This window comes from Eucalyptus grandis, chromosome 1, assembly GCF_016545825.1.
Source record: "Eucalyptus grandis isolate ANBG69807.140 chromosome 1, ASM1654582v1, whole genome shotgun sequence".
Lineage (NCBI taxonomy): Eukaryota > Viridiplantae > Streptophyta > Magnoliopsida > Myrtales > Myrtaceae > Eucalyptus > Eucalyptus grandis.
In genome coordinates this window covers 19289814-19317652 of record NC_052612.1, presented here as the reverse complement: position 1 = coordinate 19317652, position 27839 = coordinate 19289814, and the positions used below count along the sequence as shown (strand labels likewise).

The following is a 27839-nucleotide window of genomic DNA, read 5'->3' as shown; positions in this document are numbered from 1 at the left end:
GCAAGAAGCAGTATGGCTAAAACGTTTCTTCGAAAATTTAGCCACTATCACTGAGGTTCCAATACCGACGATAGTTTATTACGATATTCAAGCAGCCATTACCTATGTGAAGGATCCCAAGTATCAGGGAAGGACAAAACACATTAACATAAAGAATAACTTCATAAGAGACATAATAGCACATAAAGAAGTGATCCTACAATACGTTTCAACCAATAGAATGGTTGCTGATCCATTTACGAAGGTTGTTCCTAGAGACATATTCTTGACCCACAAGATGTCACTAGGATTGTGTAGAATGCGATATGTGTTATTGTAGAGGATCATTGGTTTATGTATTTGTGAACATATGTATTGTACTTGTTTGTTTATTAGTGACTTAATGTTTTATCAATAAGACAAATACAGTATGAGACTAGCACTACACACATATATTATTGAAAAGTATATCAGCAGGTAATGATTGACTCACTCACATGAGCAATCGCCTCAAGTGCTTTAGATAGCACATTGAGATGAGACGTTATGTACAAATAAACGCTAAAGAGCAAGTTAGTACATAAAACATGTCGCCTTGATTGGAGTCAAGATGAGGTTTGTGATTTGTTTATAGTAAGACCGAACATGATAGTCCCGCAATCATGTATGTCTGTAAGATGCCGGATGCGAGTACTTAATTGGGTGGTATAGAAAGCGAGCTGATATAGCACTCAGCTAAACATGAGTACGTGAGAAGCACGTGACTATGTTTAGGCTAAGTATAGTGGATATATTTAATAAATGACATACGCTCTTATAGAAAAAGAAATCCACTATAGCATGTAATTCATACTACATGTGCATTGTACAACCGCTAAGGGAAAGTGAGTAAAATTATCCCTATTTACTTATCGTGTGAGCCCTTGAGGTAATTTATAATTTACATTATTTTTGTGCCCTATGTTACTTCTGACTATGTTCTCGAAGTAAAAGATTAATGTTGCTACTTTAGCATGTTGCTGGCGATCATGAATAGATATGGCCTTACAAGACGTGTCTAGGAAAACATTTGTTCTGAAATGGAGAGAGGCATGAGTGCGAAGGAAGACTATTGTTGTTTTACATTTATTACATGTATTTATTGGTCGACCAATTATATCACCTTATGTGGTTGCGGATATAATTGTAAATACATGGTGTTGTGAGAATAGTCAAGTATAGCCTTTAAGGGATAGGTATACTTGGACTGATGTAACAAAATATGTCTAGGGCACTGTGAGACATCGATTGCTTATTTCTTTTCGAGGTTGTAGCTATTATGTCATCCCTAACATGTGCATAATTTGAGCTCCCAAATGCAGGTGTACTCATTGGTTGCACGACTTATTTGCTAGTATGAATTGTTTTGTAAAGTTGATGAATGTTGAATGCCTTACATTATTGATAGAGCGCTATCAAGCCCATCATATATCCGAGTGAGAGATGCAGTATTTTATTAATACGTTCATGATGGGGTGCAATTGGAACGTACCGTTTCACCTTGATACGCTACGATGGACATACACTATTGAAATGGTATGAAGAGAGATGTATAAAAGCCTCCTGAAGACAACTGTTGATCGTTGTTGTTGGAAGAATGTGTGCTCCTTTTTCTCTCCCCTTTCCATCAAGGCGCTCCATTTTCTTCTTTACGAGAATAGTTTGCATTTACGCCATGGAAATTAGATGCTCTCCTTGTGATTGCATTCAGAGCAACATGAAGTAATTTTATTCGTGTTTCATCAGCAATTCAATGTTCGTTCGAGGGCTAATTGTTGTTTGCGCAATGGATAAAGGTAAGTCGTCTTCCGCCAAATTGAGATCTAACAGTAGGTGTCAACACAAACATGGGATGGCAATGATTAGGATGGTCAGTCTCATTTTGTCTATTATAGAGGGACATGAAGAGGGCTACCTAACTCATCACTTTCCATTGCAAAGCCAAAAAAACCTAATGGCCAAATGCAACTTGATGTCGCCGTCCACCAAATCCAGCCAATGTATCATCAAAATGTATCTTTTACTTTTCAGAAATCAATGTTAAATTTCGTGAAACTGGTTTTTGTATATCGTATAATTTGGAATTTTAATTAAATATTAAATCACTTTTTCATAAGTATTACTTGACATGGTTATTTTGCGGATTAATTTCAATATGATTCTGGCTTAACTCAACATTAAGAGTGCACAAAATGGATTACCCGAGCTAGAAACAGCCCAAATCAGATTCGGTCCTGTTCTCAGGAGTGTTGGTTTGGTTCCTGATTCCTAAAAGTGATATCGGTGTCCAAATGGTTCTGTTCCTAGTTCCAATGGGAAATCGGACCAGATCGACTACATATATTTTTTAAAATTTCTTTTAAATAATAAAAGTGACCAGCTTTTTTTTTATTATTATTTCTTTATAATAGAAGGAATCAAGTAATGGGAAGAAAAGAGTGATTAATTTCATAAGACTAAATTGGTCCTTTCGGTTCAGGGACCGATCACCACTACTTAAGACGGGGGTGAAAGAATAAGACACCAGGAGAAAATGATAGACTTGGGAATGAGGAGGTGACCTTTCATACGGGATGAATTTTGACCATTAAGCCAGCGTTGTGTGCCAGGTGCACGAGGAAAGAAAAGATGCTCAAGGTAATGAACATTAAATGGGATTTTGTCTACGAGAATAATTTGTCACTTTCAATGCATGCATTAAAAAACGAAAGTGTTTTTAATTAGTGTTTTAAAGACATTTAATGCTGAGCAAATTCTTTACTAGACATAACCATTACCTTACCTTGAGAAGACTGGAGTAGAAGAAGGGTCAGTACCGTATGTAGTATTTGCAAAATGTTGTTGTTGTCCAAGTCTCCCATGTAACTTGTACCAAATTTCTTAATATAGCCAAATTTACCATAGTAATGACAAGTCCGAGCGGCCCCTAAGGTATCGGTAGACATGTGGGACTGTCTATAAAGATGTTGGCCTTGGCCTCTCCTTATTCCTGTGCCTCGACCTCCACTTCGGCCTCCATGACCATTATATCCTCCACAATATCCTTTATCGCTCCTATTACCACCACTAGTTCGAGATTGGGACACAAAAGCTTAACTTTCTACCACATACGTGGTGCCATGAGAAAACTCACGAGATACTGGAAAACTCTGAGCAAATTACCTATGAGTGATTTAATAGTCTCTCTCCCCAAGAATCTTAAATTTAATGGTTTCATAGTCTAGACCGAGACTTCTTAGGAATCCCATTATAGCAAATCGTTCTCTCTAAAGTTGCATTTGTTGGACATTGGCTGAAATAGGGAGAACAATAGTCAACTTCTCATATATCCTCTTATAATTAGCAAAGTACAATATAATAGGACACCCCTTCCTTTCAAATTGGTAAAACTCTGCGATAGCTCATAAATCTGTGAAAAGTTATTTTGGCCAAAATATAATACATCGAAATATTCCTAAGATTATTTGGCTATGTCAACGTTAGATTGATTGTATTACTTTCCATAGAGTTCAGCATCTGACTAAAAACAAGTGCATCAACAACGTCCCAAGTTGGATCATATGTGGGTTTAGGCTCAGTCGAGTGTATATGCTGATGTCTACTTGCTAAAGTTAGTTTCACAATTTTCTTCCATTGATGAAAGTTAGCACTACCCTCAAACTTCTTATCAATAATTCAACCAAAAGAAGAGGAAATCACCTTAGTTATCACAATATTATTCTTCTTAGGATCACCCACAATTTCACTTCTCTCAAGATCACCCATTCTCCAATAATAAGAAACCATCACAATATTTTTCTTTAAGCAACTCAACTTCAATAGTTCAATAATCCAGCACAATTGAAAAATAAATCACCACATAAAAGATTCTCCATTACCCACAAACGCTACCAATTGAGAGACCATAACTACATTATTCAAAAACCCACAAGTTAAATGCTGAAAAACAAGAAACCCTAAGTAGTCCTGCTAAAAGATAACAGACTTGGCCAACGGATTAGATAAATTGTCGATGAGAATTGGTCATTGTCGATGATGGAGGGGAAGCGCGCAAGGCAACGTGCGAGGACAGTGCAAGGAAGTCGCGTTGGAGAAAGCATGCAAGGGAGACGCACTAGCAAAGAGGAAACACGCAAGGGTAGCGCAAGGAAGACACATTGGAGAAAGTGCGCAAGGGAGACACGCTAGTGGAGAGGGCTCACCGTTTTGGCAATTAGTTGACGGCGATGAGCGGTTGCTGTGTCGACTAGGGTTAAGGACCCTACTCGGATGCCATGTGAAAGGAAAATTGTTGATCATATTATTCACCAAATATCACTATATTTGTATTAGTAATCAGCAACAAATAGGCCTTAAGGGTCCTAAAGACCGTTTTAACATTTTTACTTCCAACAATCATGTCTCCTGATTGGTGATTTTGTTGATATCTATTAATCTGATGATTATAAACATGTGGAAGGAACAATTGCTTATGCACAAGCTATGTTTGGCGGGCTAGGAGTGGGGGACTATGTAGCACTGACACGGACACGCGACACACGACACAACACGACACGACATATTGACACATCATTTTAAAAAATAAAATTCCAACATGTTCCGACACGTTATATATTAAATATATATTTGTATATATAAATAAAAATAATAATTATAATATAGAACTAAATTTTAATCCAATATTTGTTAATATCATTCAGTGTTTTAATTTGACAAAGATTGAACAAGAAATTCAAAAATTGCAAACACAAAGAGTAAACTTAAAGGAATATCTCATGTTTTCTTACACTTGTCGGACATTAGTGAGATTTCTTATAGTCATAGACAGAGTTCGGAGTTCATGGTATAGACTAGCTTGGAGCTCTTTTGTAAAATAAGGTTCAAGAAAAATGAAAATCCAAGACAATGACTCTCGAAGTATGACCAAAAGAAAAAGAAATCACTAAATTTGACATGGAAAATGTGAGAGATAACTCACAAGCTAATAACATAGAACAAAAGAGATAACTCATAGGCGACTGCTTGCGAGAGGAGGAAAGAAGCCAAAATATATATATATATATATAAAATCACAACTTTAAGTATGCGGGGGCGGTGGAGCAACACCGTCGAAAAGAGTGGCATTCCATCGTCATTCACGAGAAGGTCAAAACTCATAAGTAAGAAACTTGAGAATGAGAATTTTCTTCTTTGTCCTTTATTTTTGTTATTTTCATTATTTTTTCATATATTTATATTTTGACCCCTCAAGTATTAAAAATTTTAAAATTGACCACATGCGTGTGAGAATTACGTGTCAAAATTTTAGACTTGTGTGTCGGAGCGTGTCAGAAAAAGTTGATCGCATGTTGGATATTTTGACACTCGTTGATCGCCACGTGTCGAAGCGTGTCGGAGTGTCGGACACGACATTAAGGCTCCTAAAGAGTATCGGTACTTATTAGATGGGGGACCTCCATGAATACATGCATTGCCTCCAATCTATCTTGGATTAGTTTCTCTGCTTTTTTCGCCCCAAAAAAAAATGTTCTCTACTTTTGGAACATGTGAAATGATATAGAAGTGTAATTCCCGTAGTCTCCGGAATCAAGTCACGGCATGATCCACCGTCTTCTAACTTATGTTCAAAGTTAATCCCTTCTTCCTACAAATAATTACTTATAAATAAATAAATAAAATCCACTTTCGAGCTTGGGGACAGGACTTTTAGCTTATAGCATGGGCACTTTACTCCAAGATACGATTTTATCTTTCGGAGGTTGAGAGGAAAAACGCAGTTCAAATTAGGTGGCTCCATATGAAATTCGATAGCAATACAGTAATTACTATAATTCTCTGCCCAGTCGTCAGGAACCTGGTGGAAAGCAAAAGAAAAAGAAAGAAACATCGCGTAGAATGTAGGAAAAAAGTTTTGTGGTTTGGCCCCCAATCTAAGGAATAAGTTTCAATTTTTAGCCCAAAAGGCAGAAAAGCTCGAAGTTTCAAACATAGGACGACAATGATCCGAGGTTGGTCAGGTTCATTTACTTTACTGTAGAGGGGCATATAAAAAGGGCTTCCGCCCGTCATTTTCCATGGCAAAAGGCAAGCAAACCAGGGGTCGAATCCAACTCGACGTCGCGGTCTTCCGAAACCAGCCGATGTATCGTTTCCAAGGACCGCTCGCCGGAATTTTGGCCCCCCAAACACAGCGTCCATGACCAAGAAAAACAAAAAAACAAAAAATACTGTCCACCAATAGATCTCATCTCACCCAGCTATCGGGCAGTGTTTCACGTGAGCAAAAGTACCTTTTCCTTTTGACACGTTAAGTCGCATGTCACTGCTGTCGGCCCATGCATTTAAAAGTACAAGTATATCTTTCTTTTCGGAAATCAGCCTTTAATTTCGCTAGACTGGTTCATATGTTGAATAATTTTCAATTTTTTAATTAAATGTCAAATACTTTTTAAGTATTACTTAACATGGATATTTTACGGATTGATTTCAATATGGTTACAGCTAAATCATGGTGAGGGTGAAAGAATATGATGCTAAGAGAAAAAGATAAATCCAGACACTTCTAAACAACCGTTGATAAGAATCTATGTTGACTTTTCATGTGGGATGAATTTTGATCACGAAATCAATGTGAGAAAAAAGATGCTTTGAATATAAGTAGGGTAGGGTTTTTCTCGATGAGAATATATTTTCTCACTTTGAAAAACTTTATCGTTAAAATTGAAAGTATATTAATAAGTGCTCTACAAACATTCGTTAATAAAATCCATATGAACACTAGAAATATGCACATCCCGAAATAAATAAGTTACTCTATCTTGAAATCTACTCTACAAGGACATGAAAATCTACCCTAGTTTTAGAATTGCTTGAAACTATAACATGCCGGTTTCATAGCTTCTAAAGTACTTCAAATCATTTACGCCTTCTCCTACTATGCCCTAAAGAGAAACACATTCAAGAAAAATGTTGCAATCCCAATTATCAACACATTCAACACTCACGGAAAAAACATCCGGCTCATTCATAATTCTGTACACGTTGATGGCTAACAGCCACGTAAATCCGAAGCGCAACAAACAGCAAAAATAAAATCAAAAGAGTGAAATGTAATTCATTCCCATTACTCGATGGGCGTAAACGGTGTGCACGCGGGTTTTCAAATCTCGAAGCCTCGGAAACCATCAGGCGACCTCTGGTACCCCGTGGCGCGACTCTCGTTTTGGGGTCACGCGACTCACGCCCACAATTTCTAAACAGGGAGTTAAATATGCCCTGCCCCCAGTTCCACGGTGGTTCCACGGTCCGAACGGTGTGGAACCTAAGCATGTGGCAGGCAGGGGGCGGTCGATGTGACACTTCCAACAACACCCAAGAAATTCCACCTTTAAAAAAATCAATCCTCCAAAAAGACCAACAAAATTCAATCATGATTACTCTTCCGCCTTATTCACCGGTAATTGCCAACACCTTCTCTCTCTCTCTCTCTCTCTCTCTCTCCACAGCTAAGCCGCCCATTGTATTTTCTCCCTCCCTCTCTCTCTCTCTCTCTCTCTCTCTCGTTGGCATATATAAAGACTGCATTTTTTAACCTTTCTTCCACGCACAAACCCACAAAAACTCCAGAAGCACCCCGCCAGCCTCCTTTGCCACTCCTCGCTTCACCTTCTCCTTCTCCTTCTCCCTCCATCTCCCCCTCCTCCTCCTCCTCCTCCCCCTCCCCCCTCCCCCTCCGCCACCTCCGCCGCCGCCATGGACACCGGCATCGGAACGCTCAGCTCATACAAGCCCCCTGCAACGACGTCGGGTCCCCCCAACGGCGCCGCCGCGGCCATCCAGGGCTCGGGCCCCGCGCCCGCGGTGGTCGCCTCCCCCGACTCCACCATGGGCCGCCACATCGCCAACCGGCTCGTCCAGATCGGCGTCACCGACGTCTTCGCCGTCCCCGGCGACTTCAACCTCACGCTCCTCGACCACCTCATCGCCGAGCCGGGGCTCAACCTCGTCGGCTGCTGCAACGAGCTCAACGCCGGGTACGCCGCCGACGGCTACGCCCGCGCCCGCGGCGTCGGGGCCTGCGTCGTGACGTTCACCGTCGGCGGGCTCAGCGTGCTCAACGCCATCGCCGGGGCCTACAGCGAGAACCTGCCGGTGGTCTGCATCGTCGGCGGGCCCAACTCCAACGACTACGGGACGAACAGGGTACTTCACCATACCATCGGGTTGCCTGATTTCAGCCAAGAGCTTCGGTGTTTTCAGACTGTTACTTGCTTCCAGGTATCTCTTCGGTCCCCTCTCTTTGATTCTTTTTGCTGAAACTAATTTTTTATTCGGATCGATCTTTGTCTGAAGTGTGCCTCTCTATGATTCTTTTTGCGGAAACTAATTTTTTATTCGGATCGATCTTTGTCTGAAGTGGGTATATTGACTAGAAACATCGCTTCGAGGACTTTCAAGAATTAGTCATATTATAGTGCTTGTCGCTTTTTGGGTCTTGTTGTTTGTGGTGGGTCTGTTCTGTGAGATGATAATAATATACTAATGGTTGCTTAGTATTTTGGGATGGGAGTCCGAGCTGGAGCTTTTGCATAGATTGTTGTGAGAGGGGTATGTATGTTAAGTGCAGATCGAATGAACTTGATTTGTTGATTGTCTCCGTTTCGCCTTTTTCTAGGCTGTGGTGAATAATTTGGAAGATGCACATGAACTGATCGATACCGCGATCTCGACTGCTCTGAAAGAAAGCAAGCCCGTTTACATAAGCATAAGCTGCAACTTGCCTGCCATACCTCACCCGACTTTCAGTCGTGAGCCGGTTCCATTTGCACTCTCTCCCAAGTAATTTTTCATCTGTTCAGTCGATCAAGTCTATTTGCTGCATTAGATTATAACTAGAGTGATGTGATTGATTAATTTTTATCGACACAGATTGACTAATCAGATGGGATTGGAAGCTGCGGTAGAGGCAGCTGCAGAGTTCTTGAACAAGGCAGTGAAGCCGGTAATGGTGGGTGGCCCGAAACTCCGGGTTGCAAAGGCTTCTGAAGCCTTCGTAGAACTAGCTGATGCATGCGGCTATGCTGTAGCTGTGATGCCATCGGCAAAAGGGCAAGTGCCCGAGCACCATCCCCGCTTCATCGGGACTTACTGGGGTGCGGTGAGCACTGCATTCTGTGCCGAGATCGTGGAATCTGCAGATGCCTATTTATTTGCTGGCCCCATTTTCAATGACTACAGCTCCGTTGGGTATTCCCTCCTTCTCAAGAAGGAGAAGGCCATTATTTTGCAGCCTGATAGGGTTGTGATCGGAAATGGACCTGCTTTCGGTTGTATTCTGATGAAGGATTTTCTTAAAGCGCTCTCGAAGCGAGTCAAGCGGAACACAACTGCTTATGAGAATTATCACAGGATTTTTGTTCCAGACGGCCATCCATTGAAGTGTGAACCCAAGGAGCCCTTGAGGGTCAATGTCCTGTTCAAGCACATACAGGACATGGTCTCTAGTGAATCAGCTGTGATTGCTGAGACTGGAGACTCTTGGTTCAACTGCCAGAAGCTGAAACTACCACGAGGCTGTGGGTACGTGGGTGTAGTTGCATAAATTAGGTCTCTTGTCTTCAACTTTTTGATCTGGCACTACTTAAGAAAACGAACTGAAATTGTTTGAATGGGGGTATGCAGGTATGAGTTCCAAATGCAGTATGGATCTATTGGATGGTCCGTCGGGGCAACCCTCGGGTATGCACAGGCAGTGCCAGAGAAGAGAGTCATTGCATGCATTGGAGATGGTAGCTTCCAGGTATGGAATGGTATCTTATCTCTGTTATATTTCTTAGCACATTCGAACGAAAATGACATAGCTATACATAGAGCTTCTGTCAAGAAGATATCCACTAGTTTTGCAGGCTCAACCTATGAACAAGCAAGTAATCCTTTTAAGCATTTTGCATAGGTGAAGAGTTTAGTCATACAATGCCAGTCATGCACTGACCTTATTCATCTCCCTCCCTTTTTCTACTAAAATTGATTATTTTAATCTTGTTTTGTTAATTGAATGGAAGAAATAAATAATGTAAGATTCGTGGGTGACTTTTGCACCTTAGGTAACTGCCCAAGATGTGTCAACTATGCTGCGATGTGGGCAGAACACCATCATCTTCCTGATAAACAATGGCGGCTACACCATTGAAGTTGAGATCCATGATGGCCCCTACAATGTGATCAAGAATTGGAACTACACTGGCCTGGTGGAAGCAATTCACAATGGCGAGGGCAAGTGCTGGACCACAAAAGTAAGTTGCTTGTGTACGAATTATAGTTACGACAATTTGCCAATTCAACAAATCCCTCCACAGTAAAATAATAAAATCTGCTCATGTTTGTAGGTTTTCTATGAGGAGGAGCTTATTGAAGCGATCCAGACGGCGACAGGGCCCAAGAAAGATAGCTTGTGCTTCATAGAGGTGATAGTTCACAAGGACGACACCAGCAAAGAGCTTCTGGAGTGGGGCTCCCGGGTCTCAGCCGCCAATAGTCGCCCTCCTAATCCTCAGTAGAAGCCTTGATTCTTATCACTATGTTGCTTGAAGTACTTGTTGTGTACATAAAAACACAGCATCTTCTTGAGTATTGCCGATCCCTGCGATGATTTCTTAGTTTTGTGCAATGAAAACAATCACGTCTCCTGGTTTTGGTATTTAATAATATCTGTTGACTGTCCGGGTTCTGTCCACATCCTAAACATGTGGTAGGAGCAACTGCGAACGCGTAGGTTAGGTTTGTTTGGCTTGGCGTGGGGGACCTCAAATCTATCTTTGTTTAGCGCGATGGGGACCCTCCAAGTTGTCGACTTTTGGAACATGTGAAATGAGTAGGACTCTGATTGCCTTGATCTCCTGAATCATAGCAGCGTGATCCACCGTCTTCTAACCAACCTTCAAAGTTAAGCTCTCCTTGTTCCCCGGGCGTTTTAGGGCGTGCATGGAAACGTTCCGGAACACTTCTGTACGGTTGCGTTTTGTTATTCTTTTTTTTTTTTTTGTTTCGGAACGAAATAAGAACAAAAAAACAACAATTTGTTGTTTCTTGCTCCAGTAAAAAAAACGAAGGAAACGTTTCTTCTCTCTCTTCTTCTTCTTTTCTTCTTTTCTTCTTCTTTTTTTTCTTCTTTTTTCTTTCGCCGGTCGCCGGCCTCGCCATGGTCGGACCGGCCGTCGAGGCTCGGCCTCGCCGGATCTGGCGAGCCCGAGCTCGCCCGGCCAAGGCGAGGCCGGCGTCGCCCAACCACGGCGAGGCTCGGCCTCGTCGGCCGATCCCGGAGGCCGGTGGCCGGCCGAAAAAAGAAAAAAATAAAAAGAAAGGAAAAATGAAAAATAAAATAAAAATATTTAAAAAATTAAAAGAAACAAAAAAGAATAAAATTTACCAAACGTGTTTCGTTCATTTTTTTATTTCCGGAAACGTTACCAAACACGTTCTTTTGTTCAAAAATTGTTCCCTGAATGTAGAAACACTTTTTTTGTTTTTGTTCCGGAACAAAAAAAAAATAACGAAACGTTACCATTCGCACCCTTAGGCATGCCGCGTTTGTTATTGTTTCTTTTTCTGTTTTTAAACAATTTATTTTGTTTTTTTGTTCTTGAGAATAAAAAATGAACATAAACACGTTTGTGTGCGTTTTTGTTCCAAAATTATTTTGTTTTCGAAACATATTTGGAACGAAACAAGAAACAAAAAAAAGGTTTTGTTTCTTGTTTCGTAACAAAATTTAAGAACACTTTTCTTCTTCTTTTCTTCTTTTTATTTCCTTTTTCTTTGGCCGGCGAGCCTCGCTGTGGCTGGGCGAGGCCGCTGGCCCTCGTCGGCCGGTCGCCGGCCATGGCGAGGCGGCGACCGGCCAAAAGAAGAAAAAAGAAAAAGAAAAAAAGGAAAAATAAATAAGAAAATAAGAAAGAAAATAGAAAAAATAAAATAAAAATATTAAAAAATTAAAAGAAATAAAAAAATTATACAAATTTACCAAACGTGTTTATGTTCATTTTTATTAAAGAATAAGTTTACAAACGTGTTTCTTTGTTCAAAAATTATTTCCTGAACAAAAACATTTTTTTTTCGTAGCTCTAACGATTTTAAACATAAATGTTATCAAACGCGCCCTTACCTTATAGCTTGGGCACTTCAAGATACGAAATTTTCTATTGCGGGTCGAGAGGAAAAATGCAGTTCAAGTTAAGTGGTTACATTATCGAATGTCGGCATCGATCATGTCCCGACCTTTGACACATGATGCTAGTGTACTTGCTAGACGGACGATCTGCATCGCACGACATCCCATCGGGTTTTGTCCCGATTCTAAAGAGGCAAAGCTAATACCCGCCTCTATTGCCTTTGATCTTTCTTGCATTTGATGGAGACGTCACCATGCTGCCTTTGATAAAACGTGGATTCCAACGATAGCTGCGCCTAAACTGGCTCTCAATCATATGCAGGTCCAGAAATTTTTGGGGACGGGTATGAATAGGATCGTGGGATTGGCGCGCATTAGGATGAACGGGACCCTTTGCTTGGTTCCGTCCTTCTCGGGTCGAAAGTCGCATCCGCTCGGCCGGTCCCTCTAATCGACACTCGAAGGGACTTTGGTGGTGAGATCTGTCTTGCCACGAAATGTAATTTAGTGTTGATGGAAGAACCAGATTTTTTTTTTCTCTTTTTGAGATGGTAGAACCGGTTCATTTGAAGTAAATCTGCGTTCATTACAAGTAAAAATGGACTTCTCGTTTGTGAGGAAAATTACCAGAAAACAAATAATTCTTAAACCTATTATATTGGTGTTAATTTAATAAAAAAATCTTTCAATTGTACCAATTGAGTCATAAACATTTTCAAATTTTACTAACTGAATTCATCCAGTCAAATTTTGCCGAACATTGCTGACATAGATGATGATCGTCTACGTGGCACAATCAATTTGTCTTGCCATGAAAGATAATCAATTGTAGATATTAGGGCTAGTTCATTTGAAGTAAATTGCATGCATCACAAGTAAAGATGGACTTGTCTATAATGCCAAGAAGAAAAGCTGAACTTATTTGTGGGCAATGTCTTGTTTTCAAAACCAGGATAATATCTATTTTAGTGAGGTATATTAATTACTAATATCATCTTTTACTTTGCGATAAACCACAGTCATCAATAGTAAAGTGACTTTGTTTGTGATAAACCTTGTTTATTTATGGAAAACATTAGTTGTTTCTAGTAACTTGAAGGTAATTCACATTTATTGCCAGTAAAATCCATGAATTTTTGGTAGATCTTACTAGTTCACGGTAAACTTTTTTCAGTTCTCAGTAATATTACTTAAAAGGGGTAAATTGCACTTCTTACTAATGAAACTAAGTTATTTTTGCAAAAAAAAAAAATTGGGGAAAATAGAAAGAAATGAAAATTCACCAAGAGCAATAAATACATGTTCCTTCTACACTTATCAACATACTTTCTCCAAACAATAGATGAGTTCTCAACAAATATAGAAAAAACAGAGGAAGAAATATTTAAAAAAAATACCTGTGTAATTACATATATCTGCGGTCAAGCTTAAAAGTACCTCCAAAATAATAAAAAAAAAAAAAAAAAAATTCCATACAGAGCGTCAATCTCTTCCACTCAGGATCCCATGATAAGATATCCCCATAGCAGACATTATGATACCAAATATTCTTTCCATCAAATCGAATATCTTATCGATGATGTGGACAATTCCAATAGTAATTAAAAGATTATTAATTTGGTTGTTTTTTTTTTTTCTCCCGTTTAACTCATATAAGAATTATAATACGATATCCATCAAGTTTCTATTCAATGAGCATTTTCCTCTAAAAACATCTAATGCATTTTTTTTCCTTTGGATTCTTGTTATTCTTTCTTTTCTTAAGCATCTTACTGTTCAATAAAATATATGGATTGGTTGGTTGACCAAATCCTGACCCCAAGATAGAGAGTGTACCTATGTGAGTTTAGGTAAAATTATAGCCCATGGTGAATCGGTTAGCTCTTTTCTCTTCCTCCGCCCCCCCCTCTTTTTTTAATTGTAAAGCTAATTTGAGTTCATACCCTTATTGCTCTAGAATATTTTTTTCTATTAGGTATTCATATCGATGTCGATATTATCACCTTTTGTCGGGCAATGTCCCTACCTTAATATGGAAGTAAATAAGGAACATTATGTTCACTTTTACATCTTAGATGATGATTCTGTTTTCCATGAGATAAACTTCATATGAAACTTCATATAGAACCTATTTAATTTAGGAAAAATTGTCCAAAAAGATTGTCAATTTAGTCATTTCGGCCAATATTGGCTGAAAATCGATGACATGGATGACAATTGGCTTACGTGGTGTAATGTAACCGACACTAAGGTGAACACTTTTTTGGATCTTTTTGAAATTTCTCTGAATTTTTCCTTTTCTTTTTTCCTTTCATATGTTTCCCTTTTTTTTGTTTCCTTTCACTTGTGACCAGTACTCATCTTAAAAAGGAGAAAAAAAAGGATTTTTTTTATAAAAAAATACAACAATTGTCTGCACCAACAACAATTCCAACTCTTGTGCTTGAAAGTCTTCCATTTCTTATGGTCAAAGAGCTCATATACAGGATGCCTAAACAAGTCATGCTCTCTCGATTATCAAGAGAAATTTCGAACAAAGAATTAACAATAGCATATTTGAGATTTGAGATTTAAGTAAAAGTTGATAATTTTTTATGAGGCAAAAAAAAAAAAACTTCGTGTAGATTAGGAATACAATTAGAGATGTGGCTTTTTATGAGACAAAAAAGTTCAGGATAGAATTGGGATAATTATCAATTTAGTGATTTCGGCCAATTTTGACTGAAAATCGATGACATGGATGACAATTGGCTTACGTGGTGTGATGTAACCGACACTAAGGTGAACAATTTTTCACATCTTTTTTAAATTTCTCTTAATTTTTCCTTTTCTTTTTTCCTTTCATATGTTTCTCTTTTTTTGTTTCCTTTTGCTTGTGACCAGTACTCATCTTAAAAAGGAGAAAAAAGAAAAAAACAAAGGAAGTTTTTAAAAAAATACAACAATTGTCTGCACCAACGACAATTCCAACTCTTGTGCCTGAAAGTCTTCCATTTCTTATGGTCAAAGAGCTCACATACAGGATGCCTAAACAAGTCATGCTCTCTCGATTGTCAAGAGAAATTTCGAACAAAGAATTAACGAGAGCAAATTTGAGATTTGAGATTTAAGTAAAAGTTGATAATTTTTTATGAGGCAAAAAAAAAAAATCTGGTAGATTAGGAATACACTTAGAGTTGTGGCTTTTTTATGAGACAAAAAAAGTTCAAGATAGAATTGGGATGATTATAATTTTAGTGATTTCGGCCAATTTTGGCTGAAAATCGATGACATGGATGACAATTGGCTTACATGGTGTGATGTAATCGACACTAAGGTGAACATTTTTTTGCAACTTTTTTAAATTTCTCTGAATTTTTCCTTTTCTTGTTTCCTTTCATATGTTTCCCTTTTTTTGTTTCCTTTTGCTTGTGACCTTAAAAAGGAGAAAAAAAAAGGAAATTTTTTTAAAAATACAACAATTGTCCGCACCAACGTCAGTATTCCAACTCTTGTGCTTGAAAGTCTTCCATTTCTTACGGTCAAAGAGCTCACATACAAGATGCCTAAACAAGTCATGCTCTCTCGATTGTCAAGAGAAATTTTGAACAAAGAATTAACAATAGCATACTTGAGATTTGAGATTTAAGTAAAAGTTGATAATTTTATATGAGGCAAAAGAAAAAAACTTCGGGTAGATTAGGAATACACTTAGAGTTGTGGCTTTTTTATGAGACAAAAAAAGTTCAGGGTAGAATTGAGATAATTATCAATTTAGTGATTTCGGCCAATTTTGGTTGAAAATCGATGACATGGATGATAATTGGCTTACGTGGTGTGATGTTAACCGACACTAAGGTGAACAATTTTTTGCATCTTTTTTAAATTTCTCTGAATTTTTCCTTTTCTTTTTTCCTTTCATATGTTTCCCTTTTTTTGTTTCCTTTTGCTTGTGACCAGTACTCATCTTAAAAAGGAGAAAAAAAAAGGAAATTTTTTAAAAAATACAACAATTGTCCGCAACCAACATCAATATTCCAACTCTTATGCTTGAAATTCTTCCATTTCTTATGGTCAAAGAGCTCACATATAGGATGCCTAAACAAGTCATGCTCTCTCGATTGTCAAGAGAAATTTCTAACAAAGAATTAATGAGAGCAGATTTGAGATTTGAGATTTAAGTAAAAGTTGATATTTTTTTATGAGGCAAAAAAAAAAAAAACTTCGGGTAGATTAGAATACACTTAGAGTTGTGGGTTTTTTATGAGACAAAAAAAGTTCAGGGTAGAATTGGGATAATTATCAATTTAGTGATTTCGGCCAATTTTGGTTGAAAATCGATGACATGGATGATAATTGGCTTACGTGGTGTGATGTTAACCGACACTAAGGTGAACAATTTTTGCATCTTTTTTAAATTTCTCTGAATTTTTCCTCTTTTTTTTCCTTTCATATGTTTCCCTTTTTTTGTTTCCTTTTGCTTGTGACCTTAAAAAGGAGAAAAAAAAAAGGAAATTTTTTAAAAAATACAACAATTGTCTACACCAACGTCAATATTCCAACTCTTGTGCTTGAAAGTCTTCCATTTCATATGGTCAAAGAGCTTGCATACAGGATGCCTAAACAAGTCATGCTCTCTCGATTGTCAAGAGAAATTTCGAACAAAGAATTAACGAGAGCAGATTTGAGATTTGAGATTTAAGTAAAAGTTGATAATTTTTTATGAGGCAAAAAAAAAATTAAGGTAGATTAGGATTACACTTAGAGTTGTGGCTTTTTTATGAGACAAAAAAAGTTCGGGGTAGAATTGAGATAATTATCAATTTAGTGATTTCGGCCAATTTTGGCTGAAAATCGATGACATGGATGATAATTAGCTTACGTGGTGTGATGTAATTGACACTAAGGTGAACAATTTTTTGCATCTTTTTTAAATTTCTCTGAATTTTTCCTTTTCTTTTTTCCTTTCATATGTTTCCCTTTTTTTTATTTCCTTTTGCTTGTGGCCAGTACTCATCTTAAAAAGGAGAAAAAAAAAAAGGAAATTTTTAAAAAAATACAACAATTGTCCGCGACCAACGTCAATATTCCAACTCTTGTGCTTGAAAGTCTTCCATTTCATATGGTCAAAGAGCTTGCATACAGGATGCCTAAACAAGTCATGCTCTCTCGATTGTCAAGAGAAATTTCGAACAAAGAATTAACGAGAGCAGATTTGAGATTTGAGATTTAAGTAAAAGTTGATAATTTTTATGAGGCAAAAAAATTAAGGTAGATTAGGATTACACTTAGAGTTGTGGCTTTTTTATGAGACAAAAAAAAGTTCAGGGTAGAATTGGGATAATTATCAATTTAGTGATTTCGGCCAATTTTGGCTAAAAATCGATGACATGGATGATAATTAGCTTACGTGGTGTGATGTAACTGACACTAAGGTGAACAATTTTTTGCATCTTTTTTAAATTTCTCTGAATTTTTCCTTTTCTTTTTTCCTTTTATATGTTTCCTTTTCTTTTTCTTTTTTGTTTCCTTTTGCTTGTGACCAATACTCATCTTAAAAGGAGAAAAAAAAAAAGGAAATTTTTTAAAAATACAACAATTGTCCTAACTCTTGTGCTTGAAAGTCTTCCATTTCTTATGGTCAAAGAGCTCAAGTACGGGATGCCTAAACAAGTCATGCTCTCTCAATTGTCAAGAGAAATTTCAAACAAAGAATTAATGAGAGCAGATTTGAGATTTGATATTTAAGTAAAAGTTTGATAATTTTTTATGAGGCAAAAAAAAAAAAAACTTATGGTAGATTAGGAATACACTTAGACCATGTTTAGTAACCATCCAAACATGGCCAAATTCTGATTCTTTGTTCCTAGAATCAGTTTGGGCCTAGAATCGTGTTTAGTAAAATTTTTGTTCTCAGGAACAGATTGGGAATGAAATCATGAATAAATAAAAAAAAGTTGATTCTTGTTCCGGAAACAAATTTGAGGATCAAAACCAACAACTCTTCTTCTTCCCTTCGGCCATCTCACGACCACCGTCCACCACCGTCCGCCATCGCCGCTAGTCGCCATTCGCCGGTCCGGCAAGCTCACCGAAGGCTCGCCAAGCTAGGGTGAGGTCCGGCAAGCTCGCTGGAGGTAAGTCCAGCCACCGGCGAGGCTCAACCTCCCTAGATCTGGCGAGGCCTGCCTAGCCACCGGCGAGGCTAGGCGAGCCTCGCCCAGCTGCCGGCGAAGTTCGGCCGATGAGGGCCGGTGACACTCCGATGAGGTCGCTAGCCCTCGTTTACTAGCGACCGACCACAAGAAGAAGAAGAAGAAGAAGAAGAAGAAGAAGAATAGGAGAAAAAGGAAAAAGAAAGAAAAAGAAAAAAAGTAATTTATTTAAATTAAAAGAAATTGATTTGGAACAGAATTAATGAGCACGGTACCAAACACAATTCTCTTTTAGAATCAGAAATTTTGGACAGTTATCAAACGGCTTAAAATACTTAGAATCGTTCCAGGAATAGAATAAAAAAGAATCATTTCTAATCAGAATCTATTCCTGAAAACAGAATCGTTACTAACCGCCCTTAGAGTTGTGGCTTTTTTATGAGACAAAAAAAGTTCAGGGTAGAATTGGGATAATTATCAATTTAGTGATTTTGGCCAATTTTGGCTGAAAATCGATGACATTGATGATAATTGGCTTACGTGGTGTGATGTAATTGACACTAAGGTGAACAATGTTTTGCATCTTTTTAAATTTCTCTGAATTTTTCCTTTCTTTTTTCCTTTCATATGTTTCCCTTTTTTGTTTCCTTTTGCTTGTGACCAGTACTCATCTTAAAAGGAGAAAAAAAGGAATTTTTTAAAAATACAACAATTGTCCGCAACCAACATCAATATTCCAACTCTTATGCTTGAAATTCTTCCATTTCTTATGGTCAAAGAGCTCACATATAAGATGCCTAAACAAGTCATGCTCTCTCGATTGTCAAGAGAAATTTCTAACAAAGAATTAATGAGAGCAGATTTGAGATTTGAGATTTAAGTAAAAGTTGATAATTTTTTATGAAGCAAAAAAAAAAAAACTTCGGGTAGATTAGGAATACACTTAGAGTTGTGGCTTTTTTATGAGACAAAAAAAGTTTAGGATAGAATTGGGATAATACCTAAAGTTGGAGGTTTTTATGAGATAAAAAAAAGTTTAATATAGAATTGGGACTAAATCTAAAGTTGGGTTTTTTTATTTAGGTATTATGGCTCTGCAACATTTCTAAAAAGTTCAAGTTTCCTTTAGTTTCAAAATGCAAAATGGAACTTTAATTTAATGAAAAACACAGCAAACATTTTGAGATTATAAAAATAATACCATTTGAAGAATTTTTATGTTTTCTATTTTCCAATTGTATAAATCAATCTCATTTTCAGTTTGATGGTAAATGAAAACTTATTGGTGATTGGCTCAACTCGAAACCAAACAAAACTTCGCTCCAATTTTCACTTTGATAAAGTTTTATATTCTGTTTGGGAGGGTGTAAAATGAGGAGAGAGGGAAGAGAACTTTCGAAACTTACCTTTTTTTTCCTTTTCTGAAGGGGTTTATGTCTCCAATACCAAAATCTGTGGTTGCTATAATCTGACTTTCTATACTGGTATTGATGCTACATTTGTTTCTTGCCGGCATAAAAGAAACATCCTACGTGTTTTGCATTGACTAAAAAAGCTCATCCATGAGCTCCAAAATTTCGTTTAAAGCGAAAAGATAAAAGCAGAAGTGACCTCAAATTCAAAAATCCGTCTCATGTGACATTCTTCGCCCACTGGTTATTGGAAAGATACCAAAAATAATTATGAGTTTAAGCCTAATAGCAAAGCCATGTCTCTAATTTTAAAATTACAAGGTCCGTATCTGAGACTTTATAAAATGAGTTAAACACCTTCACGTGTTAAAAAAACCCCCAAATGCCCCGAGCCTCCATTAACACATGGTTGCCCGTGGCATCTACGGCATCAATCTGAGGTCGCTATGCCAAGGCGACCTTCATGGCCTCAAATAGAGAGACAGAGAGAGGCGGTCGAACCTACGTGGTAGGTGTATGGAATTTGTGGTTATGGTTTGTGTGTTTGGAGCGTGCAAGAAGGGTTTTATCACAGGAACAAGGGCAAGATTGTATTAAGATGTCCAACATTGCGAAAGCGAGGTATAAACTTGTAATTTTAAAATTAGAGGCGTGTTTTCAATAGCTAGATGAGAATTCATGTATATTTTCCATATTATTCCTAAATGATTTAGTCTGCAAATACTACATTTTGTTTCATTTCCATTTCTATCAATGATTTTATGAAATGGAAGAGAGGGTCACACACGCTCACGCACATCTTCTCCGCTTCTCGCACAAAGATTCGTGTTGGACGCAAGTTGTGATCCAAATTATGGAGGGTATAAGGTGAAGAAGAGTAAATTACAATGGGAAAATTTCACTCATTGATGCATCATATTTAAAAATAACAAAATCGTAGGCAAACTAACTAGGAGGTTGATAAGATGTTCCGGACTTGATTTACAAGTCAAGGATCATATGTTCAATTTCGCACTTTATTTTTTATCTCAGGAACCTTTGTTAGCCTGCTAAAGATGGGCCTGCGCTTATATGTCTCACCAGTCTCGAGCTTTCCCACTTGATAGTGTTGTGGTGATTGGCTCCGCCAGTGATTAAATCAAACATTCAAGCAACAAGAGAGAAATATATCAACTCCATCCAAGCCTTCTTTTGCGAGCGAAAAAAAATCCGTGCAAAGCTATCAAAATTGAGGATAGAAACAAGACTATAAGTGGAAACGAGGTAGCATTTTTGCAAAAAGTTGCACAGCCGCCCAAACTTGAATGCTCTCTATGCTCATAAAAGTCAGTGAGATAGGGGCGATGCTTTCGATTTTATTTGAAAATTAGTCACATTTACCAAGAATATCTTCTCAATTTGTGTAAAGTATGTTCATAATGGCACTTCACGCTTGGCTACCCTGCATCCCATCCATACCAAAATGTCAATTTCAAATTAAAGGTCATGCAATAATTAGGGGTTGCCCTAGTGACCACTTTATTCACATGGGAAGGGAGAGGTGGAACGTTCTATTCCTCACCTTTTTGGAGGAGGGGCTAGAGGTGGGGACGTTCAATTTCAGGTGTAGGGTACTTTCTAATCTGCAAAATCATTGCAAAAGAACTAGGTTGAGTGTCATGCAAGAATTGCTTATCATTCAGGCTCGATCTCTATGTCCCCCATCTTACTCCAGATCAATTTGCCGAACCTTGCATCATATCCATTTTATCAGCAGCATGGCTTACAGAAGAAAACAAACTAGACTTTCAACTCTACTAGAATTGGACAATGTCATGATATTAACAGTATGCATTTCTATCTATTCTTCAAAAGACATTATCCATTTGATCTGGTACAGAAGATAATTTTACCAAGGACCTCAAAGAGCCGATGGACTGGGAATAAAAACATAAAGAACATCCTATTTCTCATGGGAACGGTGAAGCCTTCTTGTGCATAAGATTATAAATTTAATTAGAGGAAGGTCATGTCAGGACCCAACATATGCAAAATAAGCATCACTAAAACAGTGTCATTAGAAAAACCATTTCATCCGACCATTTGGGAAGCGGAGTAGCTAAAATAACATATATTTGCATTACAAATATTAAGGAGACAAACCATCATCTAAGATCAAACTTGGGCCTTCCTGGACTCCAGCGACTCCACGGTCCTAAATAAAAGTAATATGAGAATGTCAACAAAACCCAGTTAACTTTAAACAGCAATCGGTACAATTATACTGAAATGCAGATATAAGAAGTTTATCCAATTTTGATGACACGATGGAACAAGATTTTAAGGTGAAATTGCAGAAAAGCAGAAAGATGCTACATACCTGTGCATAAACTGCCACTTGGTTTCGCCAGAACTCTAACCTGGGTAGAAGTATTCTTCCTACAAAACACGCAGGACCAAGTGAATTACAGGCCTTTCAAGACGGCAATATATGATTTGGAAGTAGTAGTGACCATTTTGGGAAGGCAAAAACGTGTCTTACAAAAATTGTATTTAAACATGAAGAAAACCCTTGAACAATTGATTGAAATGCTCGCTTCATGCAGGCCTAAGAGGATACAGATGGTGACTACTCGAATACTTCAAAGCATTGACAAATGCATATATAACTAGAGTACAGAATGAGCCAATGATTTGGGAGTAGTACCAAACATTTTGGGAAGGCAAAATGCGTTTCACAAGAGGTGTACTTAGAAAGAGAAAATCCTCCACTATCGATTGAATGCTTGCTAAATGCAGGCCCAACCGTTACAGGATAAAGATTGTGACAACTGGAATTCTTCCCATACAAGTGGATCCATCATTCCAAAGCATGTTCTTATTTAAATTGGCAATATGTATTCAGGTATGTAAAATGCTCTAGTTTCGATTGAAATTAAATTACATATCATTAACTTCATCAAAAATTTAAAAAGAAAAAAAGAAAAAAAAAGAGTAGGTTTTAAAGCATATAACAGGATTGAAAAACTAATACATGCTTATTCTAAATCCATAAGTGCTTAAACAGCAAATTGTAGATCTTGAATGGAAATATGGTCCGGTGGCCTACTCACCAGATCTAGAACGTTTGAAAGAATCCGGAGATATGAGGGAACTTCCCTAAACAAGCAGGAAACAAAGTAAGAAGGCATTAGGCCAAACAAGTGCCCATATATATATATATATGCAAATGAGCATGATGATGGCAGATGCACTAGTGTGTGTGGACAGAAGATCACCATATAAAGGCATACAACTACCAAACTTATACTATAATGGTAAACATACAAACTGATAAGAAAGGCAGACAAAGGGCCTGTTTGGTTCAGCATTGCAAATGCTCATTTGGACTCTAAAGTCCTTTGGCCAAATGCAAACGCGTTTGGTTCGAGTTTTTGAGTGACTTTGGCAAGATGCGATTGCATCTCCAAAGGGGTCTAAGGGCCCTTAGGCCAAAGGAGGTCCAGAGGTCCTTTGGGAACTTGCATTTCGGAATGCAAGTTCCGGTTACTATTCACTTCGCGATTACTGTTCATCCGCGAGGAAAACCACCGCACGGAGGCCGACGACCGCCGGCCAAGGGGGTTGCGCACGCCGGCGACCGCCGCCTGAGGGTCGCCTGACCCGGCGACCGTCGCTGACCTCAGGCGACGCCTGGGTCGCCCGATTGAGGCAATCAGTGGCCTGAATCGCGCGACCCAGGCGGCCGCCTGAGGTCGCGCGACCTCAGGCGACGGTCGCCGCGCGACCGCGACCTCGGGCGGCCGCCACTGGTCGCGCAACCCACGCGACGGCCGCCCGAGGTCGCGCGAACCAGCGACGGTCGCCCGGGTCGCGCGACCTCAGCGAGGCGACGGCCGCTGGGTCGCGCGGCCTCGGGGAGGCCGTCGCGAGGTCGCGCGACCCGGGCGGCCGTCGCCCGGGGGTCGCGCTACCCGGCGACCCTCGGAGGCTGAGATCCGGCCATCCGGCGGTCCGCCGCCGGATCCGCGGTCCGCCGCCGGATCGGCGGTCTGGTGGCCGGACTTAAAAAAAAAAAAGAGTGTATTTTTGCTTTTTTTAATTTAATAAAAATTAATTACAAATGCAAATTTAACCAAACGGTATTTTGGCCAAAGTTGTTTTTCAATGCAAATTTTACCAAACGATATTTGCATTTCGGAAAACCCCCTTCACCCAAAGGTATTTGCATTACTGCAAATACATTCCCCAAAAGCCGAACTAAACGGGCCCAAAGACTTCCCTAAGTTCAAATAAGTAATGACTAACTAGATTCCTATCTAATTCCCTCCACTGATCACACATCATATCGGCTGACAAGTCAAGTATTAGTATGTTTTTTTTTTTTTTTTTTGGCAAACAAGTATTAGTATGTTTTAGGTGCTATATTTTCCCCCCTTCAAAAGCTTTTTGAGTAGTTTGCAGTATTTCATAGCTTTCGATGTTGTGTCAAAACGGTGAGTTGAATTAAAAGGCTAAGGTCTGGGAGGAAAAGGCACTGAGAAGGAGTGAGAAAATATATTCAGGAAAATGTGGTCAAAGGCATCAAAATTTAATTACCTGCCACTGTTAATAAAGCTTACAGGTAAAACTATAAAATCCCAGGAATCTCTCTCGGTTGACAAGATAATCAGTATTATGACACTCCTCCTCCTCAGTGGGAAAATCAATCTAAGGGGCATTTCATAGTATTACTAATCTATGTTCACTAAAACCCCACCGCATGGTTCTCCATATTGTATAGGGAAACTGAGAATGATACTGTAAAGGTTTAGTATCGAAACAAGAAACTCTTGCTAAACCACTCGAACATTATTGACAGAATCAGAAATTGAGAGCACTTACTTGGGAGCCTGCAGGAGTTTTAAACACAATTGGCTCCCCACAAAAATTATTTTTATTTACATTGCCTTTTCCCTTCCCACCTGCAATGATAACTTGTTAGATAACTGCCAAACGATAAATAAAATGTTTCGGCCCCCAAACTTACTAGCAATTATTAAAGGCCATCATATACAATCGAAACACCAAAATTGTTTCAATACCTGTCTTTTGAGGAGAGTACACTTTAGACTCATCAACAGCTGCAGAACAACAACTATCTTGTGTGACTTCCACTTCAGCGTTAGGAAGATTTGGTTCCATCATAGCAGAGCTGTCTGCATTCAACGGAAGTTAAAATGTTGAAAAGTCAATGAAGATAAATAACCATTGGGTAATTGTAATATTTTAACTTAAAATGGTTTTAGAACCTAGAAATAGCTTTTCATGGATAAAAGTTTCTCCTAAATATACTCTCCTTACTTCAAGCAAACTAGACATGCACGTATACCTCTTGAACTTGATAAGGCAAAAGACTTGCTTCCTGATCTGGTTACTCTTCTGCTTGTAACAATAGTTGCATTCCTCAATGAGTTATCTTCATCTACTTTGCCTATTCTCTTCCCACCTACAAATGTTTAGGCATTAGCAAGCTGAAACAATCTTCCCAGAATTCTACAACAACTACAACTTAGATTACTATCTTAGACAAGGTATAAATAAACAAGAACATTCTTAAATTGATTCGCAATAAGACAACACTTCAACCATATCAACAGATACTTAACTATTATTACTGAAATTACATCAACACAAATTATTAAAAGTCATCACGCGCTGTTTAAACACCAAAATCACTTCAGCACCTGTCTTTAAGCTTATTTACTATTGCCTATATTGTATTTTCCTTAAGTTCTTTCACCCAAACTAAGATTACTATCTCCTGTCGATCAAATGGAGACATCCAAAATGCAAAAACTTGGAGAACAATAAACATCAAACAAGTCTAAAATTTCTAGTTGTGAAGGCACAAACAATTCGAAGCTAAATGTCATCACATAAAACCATACTCCCCAACATATGAAAGTTAATTTAAGCAAACTTTTGTTGCTTATATACCTTTATCAAATGATGCCTTTCCTGGCCTCGTAACTATTTTTGCTTCTTTCTCCAAGCATTTTGAAGCACAATCTTCCCAATTAGGAGGAAATCCAAACAAAAAATGCTTGAAAATCTACAAAGAGCACAAATTTTGAATCTCACATATGAAATTGCAATGAGATGACATAATCAAATAGTAAGATGACTGCACAAAGGACAAACGATCACCAATCCATCCAAATACTTTTCCCCTACACCAGCTAAAGTTCAGCATTAAAAGCGGATTTCAGAGCAGCTCACAACAGCTTGTTCAGAATCCTTCTGCATCTGTGAACAAGTCACCATGTGATGACTTTTTTACTTTTCTTTTGTTTTGAACCCAACCACTTTCAACAACAATCGATATTTGCCCATCTCAAGTTTTCCACAGTCGCTCAAACTAGATTAGGATGGTAAACTTTTCTGCAATTCATAGCTTCTTAAAGCTGAATTAAGCCAGAAAACAATGGTTGTTGCTCTGAGAGGCTAGTGACGTATATGCTAACTGACAGAACCTTCAAGGGGAGAAAAATAGCAAGGGACTCACAAACCTCAAGTGAGAAGCCACTTTCTGTAGTACGCGACTTATTTATCAATCCAGACACCACAACACAAACACCATCTGCTGTTTCAAGAGTTGAAAAATCATATCTTTTGGTGATCGGAGCCGATTTGAACACCCGAACCACTTGTTGAACAGATTGTTGCCTGGAGTAAAAAGTCCTCTGAGCTCATGGAATTGCTACACCACAAAAATAAAGTAAATGCCAACAGAGAAGCCTCATTGAAAGCCTAAGTCACGAGGACAACAATGACTACCTCAAGATGTGGCCCTAGTTAACAGGGGTGGCAACATTCTACACGATACAAGAACATGAATTGAACATCGAGTCAACTTGGTTAGGAGAAACCCAAAAATTAAAAGAACACGAATAGAATTGACTCAAAACAGACACAGCTCGACAAATTCTGAGAAAATTTTACAAAATAAATAAACAATTTATCATTGACTTGAACATGACAGCCCCAGCTCCAATAGTTATCTTGCCAGCTACATTTTCAAAACAAATTCGGACATGAAAGACCCAGGTCGTATTCGTCCCGATTAAAGCCAGCTTTTCAATGGGTCAGTGTCTGCAAGATCGCAAATTTTCCGAAGTCTGGCCCCAAATTGACTAGATTTCTCTCCCCAAAAACCGCTAACCCATGGGAAAGCTCTGTTTTTTTACTTCAAAGGCGCAAACTTTACACGAACGGAAGATGAACCCTATCGCTGTCAATGCTTACTTGGGCGAAGCGAACCCGGAGACGGCCAGCGTCCTTCCCTGAGAACCATCGTCTGCGGCTTGCGTCAGCCACCAATCGTGGAGGCAAACCTACTCGACGAAATGCGAAGGAAGGAAAATCAGAAGAATTCGGAAGAGAGAGAGAGAGAGAGAGAGAGGGTTTGGAGCGCTCACTGTTTTTCTGAAGCGAGAAGCCGAGAAGTCGTCGCCGTCGTCGGGGGACCTTGAAGGGTCGGAGCTCGACGCCATGGACGGAAGCGAAGCGACCGTTGCCTGATTCTGCAGGTTCCACACCAGACCATGATTACAGATTTTTTTCCTTCTTTTATTTATATATATATATATATATGTATATATACATATGTATATTATTTTTATTTTCAATTTTTATAGCTTGTTATTTTATTCAATTTGCTTCGATCACGCCCTCGCGAAATGAGAATGCATTCGATAAATGAATGACTTAAGATTGCTTCGAGCACAGCTTTTTGCTCAAAACATAATAACCCAACTACGTTAGGTCGTCCAGGATAATAATCGGGATATGATAGGATAAAATAGGATATTAAATCATTTGGATAATAAATGCGGGACATATTTAATCCTATCAGTGTTTTGCGACTTTAGAATAAAATGAGAAAATAATATGATATTCATTTAAATTATAAAATAAAAAATAAAAATTCAATTAATTAAAGGTCATGGAAAAACCCTAGATCTAGGAATTGTGGCCACTCTCCGCAGTGGCCAATTTAAAACGGCCCAGTGATATCTTCTTTTTTTGTTAAGTTATTCATTTCCTTAAATAAAAAATCTTATCCAATCGACATCCCACCTCCTCCCG

At 38.5% G+C, this 27839-nt stretch overlaps 2 protein-coding genes across 3 annotated transcripts; one reads left to right on the top strand and one right to left on the bottom strand.

Annotated features, from left to right (window-relative positions):
• Positions 1-7748: 7748 nt before the first annotated feature.
• On the top strand, positions 7749-10737 carry LOC104422772 (pyruvate decarboxylase 2). The gene is made up of 6 exons (XM_010035231.3): positions 7749-8295; positions 8693-8856; positions 8947-9597; positions 9700-9817; positions 10122-10310; positions 10404-10737. Exons 1-6 carry the CDS (start codon positions 7771-7773, stop codon positions 10572-10574), a joined length of 1818 nt encoding a protein of 605 aa, XP_010033533.2. The 5' UTR covers positions 7749-7770; the 3' UTR covers positions 10575-10737.
• A 10229-nt stretch (positions 10738-20966) lies between these two features.
• On the bottom strand, positions 20967-27323 carry LOC104423053 (kinetochore-associated protein KNL-2 homolog). 2 transcript variants are annotated; one of them, XM_039307742.1, is made up of 12 exons: positions 27170-27323; positions 26997-27085; positions 26261-26417; positions 25689-25803; positions 25081-25197; positions 24794-24907; positions 24594-24673; positions 22823-22868; positions 22090-22148; positions 21873-21924; positions 21292-21352; positions 20967-21171 (listed from the first exon to the last, which is right to left on the bottom strand). In XM_039307742.1, exons 1-11 carry the CDS (start codon positions 27242-27244, stop codon positions 21348-21350), a joined length of 909 nt encoding a protein of 302 aa, XP_039163676.1. In that variant the 5' UTR covers positions 27245-27323; the 3' UTR covers positions 20967-21171; positions 21292-21347. The 2 variants fall into 2 exon arrangements, with proteins under 2 accessions (XP_039163676.1, XP_010033846.3); XM_010035544.3 differs by lacking the exons at positions 20967-21171; positions 21292-21352 and adding an exon at positions 21357-21459.
• Between the last annotated feature and the right edge of the window lie 516 nt (positions 27324-27839).